The sequence below is a fragment of the Nasonia vitripennis genome, chromosome 4, assembly GCF_009193385.2.
Source record: "Nasonia vitripennis strain AsymCx chromosome 4, Nvit_psr_1.1, whole genome shotgun sequence".
Lineage (NCBI taxonomy): Eukaryota > Metazoa > Arthropoda > Insecta > Hymenoptera > Pteromalidae > Nasonia > Nasonia vitripennis.
Window position 1 is genome coordinate 20,054,702 of NC_045760.1, and position 18,958 is coordinate 20,073,659.

The 18,958-nt window shown below is 33.4% G+C and overlaps 2 protein-coding genes and 1 long non-coding RNA gene across 13 annotated transcripts; 2 read left to right on the plus strand and 1 right to left on the minus strand.

The window, feature by feature from the left end:
• Nucleotides 1-1,704: 1,704 nt before the first annotated feature.
• LOC100119962 (GTP:AMP phosphotransferase AK3, mitochondrial) lies at nucleotides 1,705-18,874 on the minus strand. Of its 11 annotated transcripts, none has more exons than XM_032599136.1 (6): nucleotides 18,724-18,874; nucleotides 18,096-18,240; nucleotides 15,003-15,247; nucleotides 14,408-14,527; nucleotides 3,243-3,415; nucleotides 1,705-2,861 (listed from the first exon to the last, which is right to left on the minus strand). In XM_032599136.1, the coding sequence occupies exons 1-6, from the start codon at nucleotides 18,743-18,745 to the stop codon at nucleotides 2,655-2,657; spliced, it is 912 nt and encodes a 303-aa protein (XP_032455027.1). In that variant the 5' UTR covers nucleotides 18,746-18,874; the 3' UTR covers nucleotides 1,705-2,654. The 11 variants fall into 11 exon arrangements, with proteins under 11 accessions (XP_032455027.1, XP_008210535.3, XP_001603651.1 ...); XM_001603601.5 differs by lacking the exons at nucleotides 1,705-2,861; nucleotides 3,243-3,415 and adding exons at nucleotides 3,624-4,369; nucleotides 13,887-14,059 and having other exon boundaries at nucleotides 18,724-18,869; XM_008212313.4 differs by lacking the exons at nucleotides 18,096-18,240; nucleotides 18,724-18,874 and adding an exon at nucleotides 17,111-17,395.
• On the plus strand, nucleotides 4,900-9,822 carry LOC116417216. The gene is made up of 7 exons (XM_031929214.2): nucleotides 4,900-6,281; nucleotides 6,861-7,024; nucleotides 7,186-7,454; nucleotides 7,537-7,793; nucleotides 7,867-8,226; nucleotides 8,309-8,439; nucleotides 8,559-9,822. The coding sequence occupies exons 1-7, from the start codon at nucleotides 6,212-6,214 to the stop codon at nucleotides 9,000-9,002; spliced, it is 1,695 nt and encodes a 564-aa protein (XP_031785074.1). The 5' UTR covers nucleotides 4,900-6,211; the 3' UTR covers nucleotides 9,003-9,822.
• Nucleotides 14,979-18,297, plus strand: LOC116417219. Its single transcript, XR_004227517.2, has 2 exons — nucleotides 14,979-15,281; nucleotides 15,352-18,297. It is a non-coding gene; the product is annotated as an uncharacterized LOC116417219 (long non-coding RNA).
• Nucleotides 18,875-18,958: the final 84 nt, after the last annotated feature.

Sequence of the window (18,958 nt, forward strand, 5' to 3'; positions counted from 1 at the left end):
TTAGAAAGTATAGAATCAATTACTATTTATATTCAAAATTATTATTCATAACTAATATTTATATTTTCCAGAAACATAAAATACACGGCAAAGATCTAAAAAGTACTTATAGTTTTTTCGAAATTTTTGAAAATTGCAGGGAATTATAAGATTTCCAAATTTTACAAATATCAGATGACGGTCCCAACAGAATGTTTGTAACTCCTGTTGAAACCGATAAGTATACGATAGATGTATAAACAAAGAATGTAGTGTAATGTCATGCTCCTCGATCCCGTGAAGGCGATATATAGCATATTGCAGTGTTGTTGCTTGTGGCCTAGCAGTTCAAAGAGGCGTGTCGAGCAAATTTTTTTATTTTAATTTCTGTTTCTCAAGAAATATAGATGATACAAATTTTTATATACCTTCGTTTCATTCGAAACACTGTCAGCTTCAGAATACAGGCGACAACAGCAATTGTATTGATCATATTATCTAGAAGAAGATCCAAATTTTTGTAGACTTTGATGACATCACAGAACGCGAAAATCACCAAAAAAAAGTACCACCGATAAATTTCAAACCAATCTGATTTCCGAGAGATTTAATAAATATATTATCCATTATTTTAAAAATATACACATGAAGATTGAAAAAAAAATCGGTAAAAACAATTTTTAAATCATATTCAGTGATGTACGTTGTAACGGTTGCCAGTGCAATTAACGCACGTTGAGCACGTTACGACGTCTCTCCGGGACAGAATCAACATTCTGTATAATACTTCTGTTGTTACAGCTACTAAAGGCGCAGCATGTGAGAGAGTAAGAGAGACAGAGAGAGAATAAGCATCGAGAGAGATTTAAATTCAGCAACGTACAATGTTGCCACCTGCTCGCACACTGCTGTCAAGAGTTAACAACAGTGTGTCAGAGGGCATAGGTAAATCTGTGCTCGCGCTAGCGAGCCATTCCGAGTCTGTCTTCGCTCCGCTCCGTTTCGCGAATAGACACTCTGCGATTGCGATTATTGTGTGCGAGGGTTGCGAGGTCAACCGAACCGAGGACAATCCGTCCGAGATCATCTTCGCGTGGGTTAGAACGGCCGTGCCGGCCACGTACATCTGTAAGTATACTAGTTCTTATCAACTCTCGCTTACTCGGGCGACTTTAAGCCTCCCCCCTCTCTCTCTCTCTCTCTCTCTCTCTCTCTCTCTCTCTCTCACCTCGACTACATGCTGGTAGCTGGCATGCGCCCGTCTGGCGCGCTTGTGTAAGCCAAGCACCAATAAACAGTTAATCTAAGTTTTACAATAATCCGCGAGTGTCATTGACTTTTCCTCCTTTTGAATCCACGTCCTGAGTACTACTGTCACCGCCGCGTGTTCATACGTCTTTACGTCCGTGCGCGGATAGATTATAGTCGGTAGAATTTAGTGCCTTCTGCACAGCCGACGGAATCGGTTAATAGTAACATAAACAACAAACAATTTAAAATAATAATGACGGTCGAGCTACCGTCATAACGTCTAAAAGTCGCAAAAACTTTCATAATGAAGAACATTGTTATGAAGGTGGATGTAAAGTGTGCACTGCGCATCCCCGCTTCGACTATAATTTTTTTAATCATTCATTCATTATGACAATTATATATGCATGATAAAGGAGCGCAAGATATGGTACATGTAATTATCAGTAATCTTTCAGGAGTAAAGCTTATGTCTAAAGAAATGTAATCGTTGGTTGTTATTTGCATAAAAAATAAAGAGAATTACATCATACATCTGTATATTTTACTCTCCCGTTGTTTTGCGATTGTTTTACTGAAGGTACATCATATAATTTTGTACCTGACTTATTTATCATCGACATTTGAGATGCCTGTCAAACGTATAACAGTATGAACGGTAGCGCAAAATTTTAAGATTTCATTTTCATCATCATATATAAGAAACAATGCGATAAAACGCCTTAATCAAACCTCTTTAAGCATTGTTTTAAGTAAACATAACATTAGGTATTATAATTTTACTGTACTGTTACAAATATAAATTAGATTTTAGGTAAAACAATATAGAAATGACAGCTGTAGTAAATGACTGTAAAATCGCTATGCAAAATTTACTTTTAATGCAGAAGTAAAATCATAATGATTGTTTCAGAATAATATTTATGCAATCAAATGTTCAACAAATGTGAGAAAAGATGTTTCATGACAGGCTATGGTTGCTTACTATTTCTCATAGCCATTTTTTAGTTCTCGAGCCATTTTAAATATTTTTATTTCTATCAGCGATTATACAGTAATTTTTACAGACTTCACCTTATTCTACATTAGCATACAGTTAGCTGCGGCCGCAGTACAATACCGTAGTACCGACACATTACAAATCTACTTTTTAAAAATATTGTATTGAAAAATCCAACTGTCTTTTATACATCAGCTGCAAGCTAATAAACATAATAAAATCCTACATATTACACAACATATTTCTTCATTACAAAACAATCGTCACCATTCACTTCGGCAATAATCATTACTTTCGGGGAAAATATTGTCCATCAACACATTGACGCCTATACGAATCGCACGTGTCGTCACGCCAAGTCTTGACCAATTACTTATAAACATAAATAATTAGGCCATCGAAATACTCGGTATGTTCGTCGCATTCAAAGTAGGGGCATTATGCACTCTTGAATCTTGGGCCAGAGTTCGTTGGTGCTGACGCCTGTAAATTCGCGCAAGAGTCCACGTTTCTGGTAGTAGTCGATTACCGACTTTGTTTTCGTCAAGTACTCGTCCAGTCGACGCTGGACGATCTCTGGTTGGTCGTCTGGGCGTTGACATAGTGATTCACCCGTTACATCATCCTTGCCCTTTAATGGAGAAATGTATTCGTGGATTTTTAACAATTTATTCGAAATAGTAGTCAAAGACTATTTTCGTAATTAATATTTTTGTGAGTTAAGAGAGAGAAATTTGTTGGACGCCTTCTGCAGTTTATGCTTGAAAACTTTGCTCATCATTCGGCGTTTCAAAAATCGAGAACGATCGTCTCAAGAAAATTTCATTCATAATAAGTATATCCATCTTGTTGCATCACACACTTACAGGCTAAAATAATTTGAAACGATTCAATTGAATTTGAAAGAAGCGTTCGAAAATACTCTTGAAAATATTATAAAGAAACTACAACTTGACTTATATAGATTATAGTGGGATCAGTGCAGATTTCTCTCCTCAATTTTTCGTCTTACCGGAACTTTTGGATCGTTGAATCCAATATTGTAGACTCTACCACTCGGTAAGTGGGTCCAGCGATTCTTGACTCTTTCTAAAATCACGGAGTCTGGGACTATGAGACTAATAACCAATGATATCGGGTGAATGGACTCGAGTATCTCGGCTTGTGGCACTGTTCTAGGAAAACCTATTCAACAAAAGATAGGGGAGACTTTGAATTTTCGTTAATTCGCAGCTTTCGTATTTATTTTTAAGAACATATGAGAACATCTAAAAAGCTAAGAAAAAGACATGGACAGATTGATTAGCTCATTGTTAGTATAAAAACAAAATTAAAATACAGGCATATGCAAACAGGAGTAAATAATAAACCGGATAAAATTGAACACAGCATCTTATGAAATAGCATTTTTTTTTTATTAGAAAAAATAAACGATAACGTTAAACAGTCAAAAGAAACGGTTTAAGCGTTCTTCGTTACAAATGTATAATGTATAAAACTATTTATGCGTTCCGACAGTAATCATCTATATTATCGACAAGCATATACAGTATTCAGGCTCAATTTCTAATCGTTATAGGCCACGATATATTACTAATAATCTTCTGCCAAATCAATAATATATCAACTTGATGCAATTCCCTTCTTTCGTTGTGGTTCGCAAAGGATAGGAATCATCCAAAGCTACTGCGATGTACGTTCAAAAATATACTCTGTGCATATTTCTTTCTTCCACCTAGAAGCTAAAACATATACGAATATACGCACGGCGCATGTCGCAGGTTATCATTGTGCAATACATCCAAGTCTAAGCTATATCACAGTTGAATTGTATGGAAAAAAAAGAAACGATCGAACTTCAAAAAATGTGTGTATATATAGACTGTCGGCAAAGGCGAAACAAATCCTATAAAAATACTAATAAGTCTATCGTCCAAGGTATTGTCCGATGGTTTCCTTGATCGCTGGCCACATGCTGTCAGTCGTATTGCCAGCAAACGACTTGAGCACGTTCAGCTGCTTGTAGTAGTCGATGAGCGGTTTGGTTTTCGTCGCGTAAACGTGAAGCCTCTCCTGGACGACTTCCGGCTGGTCGTCGGGTCGCTGGACCAGAAGTTCCCCCGTCACGTCGTCTCTACCCTGTTGGAAGACACAAAAATCGCCGATTCTAATGTTTCCAGTCTTTCTTCTTCTTGAGACTTTACCATGTATGTGTCGAGCTTTTGCCTTTGCGCGTGATTCTTCTTATTTAATGAATACAAAACTTTAATAAGATCATAATAATTATATAGCATATGCGTTATAATTTGCTATTAGAGCTTCAATTACAGTGCGATCCACGTTTTAAAAAAATGTGTTCTTTTTTTAATAAGGCTTTGCACTCCAATGAGATTATGGTAAGGCATCACCAACCGATTTTCTATAAGAAACTTCATCTCAACCGACTCTATATACACTGCGAAAAATTTGACAGTAAAAATTACTATCTCGGATGATAATTTGGTAACAGACTCGGGAGCTAGTAATTTTTACTATCTTTTATATTAAAATTCACTATAAGAGATATTAATTTTTACTATCTCAGAGTCAGATAGTAAAAATTGTTACGACTTTCAAAAGACTTAATTTTTACTACCTAAGATGGTAAAATGTGTTATAAAATGTGGGAAAAATTATAATATTCTCAGTCGGTACACTGAAAAAAAAGCTTATTGCATTTAAGTATGCATATTTTTTAAAAATTGGATTTTTTAAAAGTAAAAAATATTTATTTGTTTTCAATACCGAAATTTTAATATTAGTAAATATTTTCTTCAGTTTACTTGATTTTTCCGCCAAAAATAATGTATTGAAATCAAGCATAGATTTACTTAAGATAAATATACTTTTCTTAAATATGATAAATGACTTTTTAAAATCCATAAGACCAATTTACTAAAATGCATTCAATAACTACTTAGTAAATGATTTACTTAAATTGTATGGCGAATGTTTTGAATTTAATAAATATATTTTTAACATTGACAAATTTGTAATTAAAAAATAATTAGTAAAAATTAGTAAATTTTTTATTATAGTAAATATTTATTTTTTCTGTTGCAACAAAATATTTTTTAGGGCAAAGCATTTTAACTTTAAAATATGCATTTTTATAAATACTATTATGCAAATAAATATTTACTTGATCATAAGAAATATTTGTTATCGTAAAGAAAATAAATTTTTGAATAATTAAGATGTTACAGCCAAAATATTTATTTGTTTTTAACAAATATTCAACTTGATGTAAGTTAAAATTTATTGTTAACCAAACACAGTTATTTCTTTTTTTTCAACATTTTTTTATGAAATCTAATATTGGAATTTAAACAATATTTTTTTAATTTATCATTCGAAAGCACTTGATATACTTGGTAGAAGTAAATATTTATTTGCTTAATCATACTAATTAAATTAAAAAATTATTCTGTTTTAATAATCGGACACGGAATTTCTGTTATGTCACATTCGCGGAACTGTTATCACAACAACCGCAATCGTTCCATGCTCATCTCGCTTGCAAGGTATACATGTACCGGGTGGTACTTATGTAGGTACCTTTAACTTCGCACGCATGTATACATTCGCCGCTTATGTCTGACGACGAACGAGAAATATTGCTATTGGCTGCTGCAAATCTCGCCAGCCAATCACTGTCCGTGCCGTACTCGATGACGCAGCATGAGCGAGACGCCGTAGCCGGATGAACAGTCGCTAGGTAGCAACCGCCAACGGCGCCGAACACGTTGCCGCGGATTCGCCTTATTCGCTCGGCTCGTCGAGACTTTACCGCCAACGTCGCCGAACACAAAGATGGTTACCGACCTGCTAGTTGCTCACGCGTGCAAAGGCTTTTTATATTTTGCCAAGTAACAACGCTTTACGAAAGGACAGAAATACCGAGAACGTATTGGAGGCGCCAATCATAGGAACAAAGGAACCATGGCGGACGAAGAGGTTATTAAAATATTGGACGATTTAGGGCTGGAAGATTTGGTGGAAACTTTCAAACGTAAGTTGTTCTTAAAATATATAATGACTAACTTGTTCAGACACCGGCATAAACAAAAACCTAGCTTTTAACAAAGATTTACTAAATTCAAAAAAATATTTGCGATCTAGTAACCACCAACAACCGTGCTTTTCTTTTTTCGTTTATTTAATTAGGGAAATCAATGTTGGATTTGTATTTTAGTGATCTTTACAGGGCCCTCAGTACTTATCTCACATAATTACATTTTAATTCATAGTAAATTAATAATAACGAATGCATGGGTTTACTAGATAATAGTAAATAATGACTAAAATTTAGAAACTATTTACTTCAAAATCGTTAGTAAATACAAATTATGACTAATAATGTGCACGTGTGTTTACTAAACAATTGTAAATGTTTATTGAAATTTAGAAAATATTTTTTATCCTTAAAATCTTTAGTAAATACAAATTATTGAATCGTAATAAATGGGATCAGATCAATGTTTTTTATGATAAAAATTCTTCTATTAATGGCATATTATAAACTACGTTTAATTAAAATTTCGTTAAGGGCAATTCAGTGTCATTTCAAAAAAAAATATTTTTTTCTCAGATAACAAGATAACTATGGGTATCTTACCAAAAATGAATGAAACTTTAATAAACGCCTTGATACCAGCCATAGGTGATCGAGCTGTATTTCTCGATTTTTGGAATAAGAATTTTAATAAAAATCAGTCTAATGAAGGTAGCAGTGAAAAAGCAAGTAAAAAAAGGGTAAGCAATTGCGCGATAAACAAAACATTATTTGGAGGTAGTCCATTGTTGTATTTTTTACTTGAATTATTACAAATTCACCATAGCGTCCTTTATATTTTTCGTTTGCTTGGAATTACCGTCGAGGTTCTTTAAAATTGAATAAATTTTTTTTATTCTAGAAAGAACGAAATCATGATAATGCTAGTAGCTCAGGTCCTCCAGCTAAAAAGGTTTCCAACGAAGAAAATAATAGCATCGTTATAAACAAACCTTTAAGCAACAGCGTTTTTGCTGTAGAAACAATGAAACCTTTGGATACCTTGTTTGAAGAAAGTGATTTAGGTAGACAAGTAGTTCGAAAATATGAACTCAAGAATGAGCTAGAGAATAGCGACAGAAGTAAGGTTTGCAATGTCATTATCACTGACTTAGTCAATAGAAAAATAAGGTGGAATTTTTGTTTTATTATTTTTTTTTTTTAGTCGTTTAAACATTAATTTATTATTTTATTGATTTTGTAAATATGGTAGGTTGAGGAACGAAACTGCAGCAGTTCTTGCTAAGATGATTGTAAAAAAATTTCCTACAGAAGTAGAGTCAGTATATTACAGACCCCCTGTTTCCAAAATTAAAAACGTAACAAAATCAGGTGGTCAAAATCGATCAAAACCATCAGGTGGAAAATTAATGAGTATGTTTAGAAACAGAAAACACGAAGAAACGAAATTATCCAAATTATTACTCAAAGAAAAGGATGATAAAGATAAGATAACGCAGACTGCTAATGGTAATTATTTAGTAATTATTAGTAATTGTAGAAATTGTTTAATGCAGTCTAAAATTGAGTTAAAAATTTTTAGAATCTAATGATCAAGCTTCAATTCAAGAAAGTGTGGATTGGTTATCCGTTAATGTTGTACCATGGGAACTCGTAATTGAGCATTGGAAAAAAACCTGCAAAATACGTTGCGACGAGTTTAAAAACTCAAAAGATAAAAATTTAACCAATTTTTATAAATCCTGGAAATTATACGAGCATGTCCAAGGATATGAATTGATAAGTATTGATTTTGAGTACTTGAAGCTCACAAAAATGTTATTAAATATAGAACTTTGGAAAAAGTTCTTTGACATTTTGAGAAAAAATTCGCAAGTGAATCAAAGAGATTCAACCGCTGTCAGCTTGGAACAAAAACTTGCTTCTAAGAATATCTCTGAAAGTAAGAAATTTTTATCACATATTGTTATTATTAATTTTTTTTTTATAAAATCAAATCTAAGTTATTCTTATGTATGATACAGATGCGATGGTGCTTATGAGTTTAAGTTTAATTGCGCACTTGTACCCACCTAAGCAAATGAAGAAGATCAACAAAGAATCCTTCAGGCCATCGATAGGACTTTCAAAAGAGAGCATTTTTAAGATAGCAAGTGTATGTACAATTTTCAATTTATTTTTACAAATTTGTTAAAGCTGATTTTTGTTTTTGCGTTTTTATATTCATGCAATTATTCTCTATAAAATGTTCATAAACTTTTATTTACATTTTAGACCCCTAGTGATATGCTACTGGTGAAAGAAAAAGCTAGAGTGTATGCATCTGAGCGTAAAATGCCTCTTCAACCGTATATAATAATTATAGGATCAGTTGAAGATGTCCAGGATACATATGTGTGTATTGACGAGAGGTTATATAAAGTTAGAGGAGTACTACATGCCTTAGATACATGCTTTAAAGCATTCCATGTTTTTGATTTGGAGTATCCAACAGCCAGTACTCATTTGTGGTTATTAATCCAAAAAGGCATCTATCAAATTCATTTACCTTATGATCAAGAGATAGCTTCCATTCAACATGGACTAAGCAAATTAGTTGATAAGATGAGCACAAAGAAGCATGCTGCTGATGATGATTCCAAAGACGAAGAGGATGAAGAAAAAAACGAAGAAGACAGTGACGACGATACAGAAAGTGAAAACGACGACTCATCTTAAAAAGTAAATACTGTTTTTTTTTATAAACGTCATTTTTCAAATCAAAAAAGTATTTGTTTACTTTAAATATCTAATGATTATATGTGATATAATCTTAATTTAAAATAAGATAAGATAAAAAACTTCGAAGTATAGAAATATAAGACTGTACAAAAAAGTATTTTATAATATTAAGTGTTCAACATGATATCTTGTGTGTTTTGCTCTGATACATTCGTATCGCTTGAAATTTTGAAAATTCATATAAAAGTAAGTCACAACACACTACGGTACCTTGAATGTCAATGTAATGTTGCAAATTGTTCGTCTAAGTTTAGTAATATATATTCATTGATAAGGCATTTAAAAGTTAAACATGATGTACCTGAAAGAATCGAAATTCATGAGCAAGCTATAAATAACTTAAATCACGATTTAGTTATACCTGATGATATTCCTAATGAGACTTATGATTCAATCGATTTCTCGGATTTACATTCCGTACAAGCTAATGAAGTCCCACAAGATAAAGTTATTGACGTAACAGAAAATGTTACAGTAGAAGATTTCGCGAATAAGGTTTTACATTACGCTTTAACATTTGTTACTCAGCTTTATGCTTACGGTACTATGAATAGAAAATTAACGAATAAAATAATTTTTAATATGAGCACGATGTATATTGCCCAATGTATGAACATTTTAATGGCAAAATTTCAAAATTTAACGGAATTCTGTAATATGGCCAAAATCATAAAGAATGGATTCAAAAAATTTAAAACTGAACATTCAACGTTTGAGTTTCTTAAAAAAATAGACTGTTATTTTTCACCCATACAAATTGTAGTTAAATCTTTTTAAAATATGGAAAAAAGAAAAAAAAGTACCGAATTTTAGTAAAAAAAAATACAATAAGTGTGATACCTATCAAATCAGTTCTAAAAAAATTTTTAGAATTGCCAAATGTATTCTCTACAATTGTTAATCATATTGAAAAGATTAAACAAAGTCCACTTATTGACTCAGTAATAAAAGGAGAATTTTGGAAAAACATTTGTTTGAATCAAGGAGATAAAATAGTTCTTCCATTAAATTTATATTTTGACGATGTAGAAATTAATAATCCATTAGGTACACATAAAACGATCAACAAAATTAGTGCATCTTATTTTTCAATACCGGTTATACCTAATCAATATTCAAGTAAATTAGAAAATATTTTCGTATTTCAGTTGCACAAATATGACAACCACAAAACTCTAGGAAATCATAAAATGTTTAATAAAATAATAGATGAATTCGTTAACCTTGAAACAAAAGGAATTTCGATTAATATTAATGGCACAGAAAAAAGAATCTTTTTCATTTTGACATATATTGTTGGAGATAACTTAGGACTCAACACGATTCTTGGATTTAATAAAAGCTTTAACTCATTATACTGTTGTCGTATTTGTATTATGCCTAAATCTGAGTTAAGAAAACGCACTAAAGAGAAAATGCAATATTTACGTGAAAAATCTAACTATTCTCAATACTGTTCTGAAAAAAGTTTTGGTATACTTGAAGATTGCGCATTTAACAGAATTCCTAATTATCACGTTACACAAAATTTTTCAGTAGACCCAATGCATGATTTACTTGAAGGCATATGCCGATACGATATTGCAAAAATTCTTGAAGTTTTCTTGATTACACACAAGTTTTTTACGATTGATGTTTTGAATGAACGGATAAACTGTTTTAACTATGATTCAAATAACCTTCCACCTCCTTTAAAAATGGAAGCAATTAAGAAAAAAGAAATTATTTTATCGGCTTCTGAAATGCTAAATTTTGTCCTTAATTTATGCTTGATTATCGGAGATTTAATACCCCGAAAAAATAAATATTGGACTCTTTATTTAATGTTGCGAAAAATTATACTGATAACAATTGCTGATGCCATTACTACAGAGATAATCGAAGGTTTTGACACACTAGTTTTTAAATATTTAACATTACATCGGGGTTTGTTCAAATGTACATTCAAATTCAAGCACCATAATTTACTTCATTATTCCCGTATCATGCGTAGATTCGGCCCTTTAAAATTCATGTCCAGCATTCGGTATGAAGCAAAACATAAACAGATTAAAGAAACCAGTAAAGCTACAGCAAGTCGAAAAAATCCTGCGCTTACTTTAGCTATAAAACAACAGTTACAGTTTTGTCATAGATTAGTTAAAAATATTGGATTTTCTGATAATATATCTTGTGGGACTTCATTGCATAAATTAGATAAATCTATTGATTTTAATAAGTTTAAAGAGTATTTACCGCTAAGTTTTTCAAATTTGTGTTTTTCATGTATCAAAATTCATGGAACAAGCTATGAGCCAGATATGGTTTTAAATATCACTGCAAATTATTTAAATATTTCCTTTGCGAAAATAAAATATTTATTTTTGATCAATGAAAACGAGGTTTGTTTTATTTACAATAAATTAAAGGAAGATTTGAATCCGCACGTTTGTGGTTACGAAGTATCAGAAACCAATGAATGGGGGTTTCTAAAACACAAAGATTTAATAGATTACCATGCGTATAAAGTGCATATTATGTCCGACCAAAGAGGTTATGTATTATCTTATAGTATGGATACTTTTGTAAAATTTTAATAAATTCTCAGTTAAGTTCAATGTTTTTATATTCGAATTCTTTCATTATTTTCCTCTTCACACATTATTAATATTCTTTTTAAATAATTTATTTGTTCTATAAATTTAGTTTTTATACAGGTTTTTACATTTTTTTATAGATACAAGAAAATATTGAGTAAACTGTTATTAAATTGAATTATTTTATTATTTTAAGAAAAAAGTTGTACCTTTACAAATAAGTATGTTCTTAGATACAGCTCAATATTCTCTTTTTATAGCATATTTTTACGATGCAATAAATATTTTCCGAATGCAAAATAGGCTGTCAAGGTAATATTTGATTTTATTAATATGCTAATTTTGAGTCAATATTTACTTTTATTGAAATAAAAAAAGTTGTATCCGCAAATAATTATTTTCTAAAATGCAATTCGATATTCTCCTTTTATAGCATATGTTTTTTGTGTTTAAATAAATATTTTCTAAATGCAAAATATAATAATGTCAAGGTAATATCTACTTTTATTGAAATAAAAAAAAAAGTTGTATCTGCAAGTAATTATTTTCTAAAATGCAGCTTGACATTTTCTTTCTATAGCATACATTTTTTGTATTTTAATAAATATTCTCTAAATGCGAAATATAATAATGTCAAGGTAATATCTACTTTTATTGAAATAAAAAAAAAAGTTGTGTCTGCAAGTAATTATTTTCTAAAACGCTGTTTTACATTCTTTTTTTATAGCATATGTTTTTTGCGTTTTAATAAATATTTTTTAAATACAAAATATGTTGAACTCACGACAAGATCTCCCTTCTTTGAATACACAATTTATTTTGTAAATGCAATGAAATATTTATTAAAATTTATTTTAGGGTGGTTTCTATATTTCTCTTTTCAAAAAATATATTTTATGAGTAAGTAAATATTTTTTACGCGGTACAAAAATTTCTTTTTTATCAACCTTCTAACTAGCTTAGAACAACTTTGTTATTGCTTGATTGTAAAAAATATTTATTAAAGTCTAACATATATTTCTTCTTTAGGGCTGTATAGGAATGTTTAAATTTAAGAAAATATTTGTCTAGTACTATACAAATAAATGATTTTCTAGAATCAAATAAAAAAAAATTTGATTTTAACAAGCTTTTTTTTCAGTGTAAGGTTTGAATTTAATTTTTTTTCTGTGGTAATCAGTATTTTGGTTGACGTTTTACGTTTATTTTACTATAACTAGACTTGGCGCGCACTGTAGTAGACTATAATTTCATTAACTTATTAAATGGAATATAAATACTTGATTGATATTTTTAATATTTGTTTTCTATCACGGAAATATATCAAACTTTACAATATATGATTCATTTCGCGCTCATATAAATTTCAAAATTGCCGCGGTTTCGTCGCCAACTTCCTTTTAAAATTTTAAGGTTATGTCTCGAGAATAGAATAATCTCGAGAGTAGAATGTCTCTAGAATATTATAAATACACATTATAATTTGATATGTATTATAGTATTATATTACATTTTTAATATTAGAATCAATTTTAGAAATCAAAAACAAATCAAAAAATTCTAACGATACTTTTGACGCATGCGCACTACATGAGCCAATCATATTGACGCATTCTTGGCTTCACTTCATCCGGTCATGACTTTTTTATATAGGGATGAGTTTCTGTGTCTATTGATTTAACTTCATTATTTATTAATCGTCGTTAATTTTTATTAACTTTAGTTGGTACGTCAATTAATACATCAGCTAGATCTGAAATTTTGTACGTAACAGATCTGTTTAGGTAAATGGTCAGCGCAGTCGACTCTCATGCCGGAGCTCCTGGTTCGATTCCCGTCGCCGCAAAAAAAAATGTAATCTCTTTCTTTCTTCCAAACAGCATAATAATAATCAATAATAATAATAAATAATAAAGTAATAACAGGGCGAAGTACCTAAGAGGTGTAAAATATGGAACAAATTGAAATTAAATTTTTAAAAATTCGATTTCATCAAAAATTACTATCTTTGGATAGAGTAAAATGTAATATCTTAAAAGTCTGTTACCAATTTATATTAAGAAAAACAGTATTAATTACTATCCCAAATAGTAATTTCTACTATCAAATTTTTCTCAGTGTATAAAATAACACATTCGAATGTCATTTGAACGCTATACGGAATTGAAGCATTGTTATGAGCAAAGTCAGAAAGAATCACACGAGCAAAAACCCAAGCGCGAAAAATTTAGTAATCCACTCTCACCGGCACTTTCGGATCGTTGAATCCAATATTGTAAACTCGACCGCTGGGCAAGTGAACCCAGCGATTCTTAAGTCGCTCTACAATTACAGAATCAGGTACATCAACGTTGATCACGAGCGAGAGCGGGTAAATTTTTTGCAAAGCCTCGGCTTGCGCACGTGTTCTGGGGAATCCTATATGTGAACAATATAATTGATGAAGAGTTATAAGTAGGTATATATAAGTTTGGCTTTATTTTTGTTTCGTCGTTTGGTACTACTATCTGGTACTACCTGCTTGACGACTTATAATTATTATACGCCGATGTATATGCGTATAATTACGCTAACGAAATTTAATGCCAGATATATATGAGAACCAATTAATTGTTATGTGTGTTATTGAAAATCAGGCTTGATACAAACCGCTATGCAACAAAAACCAAAACACACGCAGTATTCAAAGTTAAATAAAAACAAACTATAGAGATGCGGGTAAAGCAAAAGATCAAGTTACAAGCAAAGTGCGTTTCTTTGACTCACCGTCCAAAAGCCAATTTCGACCTTCCAAAGTTTTGATCTCTTCGCTGATAAGCGCTATCATCGTTTCGTCCGGCACAAGCATTCCGGAATCCAAGTATTTCTTCACTTTCTTGCCGAGGTCTGAAAAAAAACAGTGTACTCATTCAACATTGATGTAGAATGGGGTTCTGATTAAATCTCAATAAAATGTTTTGATTGATTTTACGAAAGCCCCACGACTGGCAGAACATTACTATACACGGAATCACGAGCAACGCTCTAATCAAAGCAATCAAGCCGCGTGACCTTTTTGATTAACTTTCAATTGGCAGGCGACAACGCGATCGGTAGCATCATAAAAATAAAACACTTGGACGACATGTCAAGTGTTGAAACATGCCGTTTTAATTTAATTTTAATTTTTTAATTTCCTGATTCAGTGAATGGCAATAATCTGGAGCTAACGTCAGAAACTTCATTGGATATGATTAATCATAACATTTGCAGTTGGGCATGTTTTATTTTTTATTGTATTACATAATATACTAAATCTCAACGCGATATAAAGTGGGATTATGCGTTTCCAGGTATAACCGAATTTCATGAAGGAGCTTACCGGTCTGATTGGCGATGTGGTACCTAAGCTTGTCACCGCTGGATATGTGCTTGACGTCAAACTGTTTGACGATGCGGGCAGATATGGTGCCCTTGCCGGAACCCGGAGCGCCCAAGATAACCGCCCGAAAGGCCGCCTGGGCTGCCATCCTAGAGTAGCTTACACCAACCATAGCTGTTTTGGTCGTTGACCCTGTGTCCTGATCCTCTTGCTGACGACCGAGATCCGCCTGTTTACCGTCCGATCTTCACAGAATGAATTTATAGAACAACATTATAGGTACCATCAGCTTATTATTTGTAATGAAAATTTATACATTCTTTTATGGTTTATTATAAAGTAAATATAGTATATTACGATACAGGTGCGCGAACCGGATGATTAGCGCACGGGCGAGAGTGGGTGCACCTGCACAACGCAGGAGTATCGTATACTACTTATTTTTTGACAACTCCGCGTGCGATAAGTGGCCTTCTTAAATGTAGAGCGTGCGCGAAATTGAAAGTTTCGCACACAGCAGGCGCTCTAGTTTAGTGCGAGAATCCGGCATTTCACACACGTTAGGTGATATCTAACTTCGCATATTATGTTAATGAGTCTGATCCACAGTAGTGCATATCAAACCCAAATGAATTCAACAACTCATCACTATATAACACGTTAATCTGATTATCTCGTGCAATCGCAAAGCTCCGTTGAAATGAAAGCTTATCAAAACACAACAGAATCTCAATCAATCCTAGACAACCGCAACCATGCATTCACGATGCTGAAAAATCACACTGACACGTGCGCGTAATCCAAGACGCTGCATTACGTCATAATATAATATATCTGCTCGAGAGCCCCATCAGATGGCACTTTTTTCCTCGTGAGCGTCCGGGAAAAAACAACGTATATAAGTAACAGACGCCGGTGGCCGACCTTGTGCCGATGCGATCGCCGCAAGCGATGGACTTTGGAACGCGTTCAAGATCAGACTGCCACTCGCGGAGGTGACTGCACTTACACCGATGATTATCTAGCGTATGACGGCAGCGGACATTCGCCCTTGAATATGGCGACGTCTGACTGTGAATGGGATTGTTACAATATGTGGGAGTCTGCAACTTATTCTTTATTTATAATTACATAGAAGGTATGTGGATAAGAGGAGAAAATTTCATTATTAAAAAAGATCGATCGTATGGTTTTTAGTAGATGTGTATAATATAAGTACACCGATCTGTGCACATAGGCCAGTTAATTTGTCTTGAATTATAAGCACATTGCTCCATACGTTCAACGATTTTGTTTTCGATCACGAAAATAGCCACCTTATTCGACTTCTGAGAAAATTGTACAATGCGCCTACTTATATAATGGTCAGTGAACGAAAACAATTATTTAATTCACGAAGCCTGTACGTGAAAAACCGTTTATACCACAGCACACGAGCGACATACTTCGAAAAGTTTTCATTTCAGTAATTACCAAATATCTTGTGGAACCACGTGTTCGTTAAAAAAAAGTGTAGGTATAGTCAAAAAACCGCCATAACAATTACCTGCACCCTTCGAACAAAATCTCCTTCTCGATAAAAAAAAAAACGCAACAACGACAGCCACACGAAATAAAATGTAGGTACACACGCGCGCGCAAAAAGCACGAGACTGATATATCTCAGTCAGCAACTAGCGACCACAAACGACTTACACTGGGCGCGATGAGTCTGCACGGAGTATAGTCTATAGACTGCTGTCAGGGGCCAGTATACGCGTGTATTATCGTCTCGCGTTGATAAGCCTTTTTTTCGATTAAAGAGTGAGAACTCGAATGTAGATTGCCACGACGAGCGTATCCTATTATTGTATATCATTAATACGATTGAGATGCTTCGCGAATTTCAAACGTGATTAACGCATGACAATACTGGTTTCCATTGCTGCTACAGCTGATGAAACTAGCTTTGCTTTTTGAGTAAGAAGACGATGCGATTTGACGATTTCGTGGGTAACTCGCATAGCAATATCAAGCTAATATAATGATATACGAACGGCGTGACATAACGCAAACGCGTGACTTTGAACTTGATCGACATTTCGTCAAGCTCGAAAGCTAATACTCACGTGACGAGCAGACAAGTCACGCACAAAGCAACGACAAGAGCTTTTCTCAAAAATCCCTCCATAATAGCGCAAAATTTCATGGAGACAACACTCGTCGACCGACCGATTAAGCGAACCGATTCAAACATTTCCAATGCACGATTGCACTCCAAACCGCAACTACTTATGAGTCTCGGTAATTTTTCACAACGAAATCGCATGTGTATGTATACCGTACGTTTGATTTTCCGTTCTCACGTCGGCTCCATCCGAAAAACCGGTCGCCTGCGCTTCTCGAGCGATACTGAATTCACTGCTGCTGCTGCTGCAAGGCTCTTCCGCTATACAGTGGCTATATACTGTGCTGTATTATTATAGCGAGTAGTGAATGTGACGCGCGCAGCTACGTCGAGCCAAGATTGTTTCGAATACTTACTTATGTGAATTCGGGACGATAGTTGTGGATTAGAATTTGAGCTGCGTATAAGTGGCTTGGAAGTTTTTTTTTTGGTAGTTCAAGTTTTTTAATTATATTTGTTTTTTGTTTTTTATGATGAATGCGAGACGCAGCGTTATACATATGAAATTTTTTTGCAGAGTGGAAAAGAATTGCTTCGTATTCATGGAAGAGTATTTTTCTGATTCTCACATTCTAGAGCAGTACGAATTATAGCTCGCCCTTTTATTGATTATTTCCATCTTAAATAGCTGACCTGCGTGCCACGGCAGTTAAAAATGCGCCGGTCGTTAAAATTATAATTTATACTCTTCTAAAAAATACACGCCGGTTCTATTCGCTCTGTCCTGTGTAATATTCGCCAAGAAATGTTAAAGATCACGTTGACAGCACTTGGTGCATCCAAAAATGAATTCTCAATTAATTAAAAAATCGCTTATTAAATCGAACTAAACGCTGTATTATTAAACATGTTGCGCGAACGTTAGTACAAAATATCAACAGAGTTAAGCAAATCATGCTGAAATGAATGAAACCCCGACTACTTACTGGCATGATTGAAAAATACTATCTCTGTCCAGCGAAATGCAATCAGTGCACCAATAGTGTTTTAAGCACCATGCAATGACAAGTGATGCGACTATCCCGATCGCACGTATGTTCAGCGTCATATTTTTTATCATTTCCCAATTGTCTGTAAGTAAATTTTTCATTGTTTACAGAAAAGTCAAAAATATAAGACACAAAAGTTTTAGCGCATTTTCAAGTTATTTTTTCCTTACTTTTATCATATCATACTATATATAGTTTTATCGCCAATATATCGTTTGCTTAGCTGCGCAATCATTTGCAATTGCATAAATGCATGTATGTGTATATCTTATATATACACACACACACACGCACACACACACACACACACACACGTACACTCATCAGCTGTCTAAGCTATACCGCGACCCTTTCTTCCGTACTACTTAAATCAGTGACTTTGACTACCGATTTCTTACAGCTACTACGTCTAAGAACCCAAAAAATAACGAAAACCTTTCCACATCAATACCAAAATTCTAAAAGCAAAACCGTGAATGAATAAAGAAAAGAGAAGTATTGAGGTTAGGATGACTCCGTGCAACAATAGCGATGGTCGGCAAACAAGATGAATTGAATGTCTTACTAATAATATATGACGGGCGCATTTTTCGTCATTGAAAAGCGCCAAACCCAAGTCGTTCGAAGCACTCCATTGCAAACACACAAGCGGCGGTGTCAATGAACCATCTTGGAGGCTTACCGCTTACGTAACTCTACACTACTGATTCGCGCGTGGAGGTGCGTGTGTATGTGTGTATATATAAACAGCGCATTTTGATGTGTCGTGCATACCGCATACATAGGTATAATACATGCAC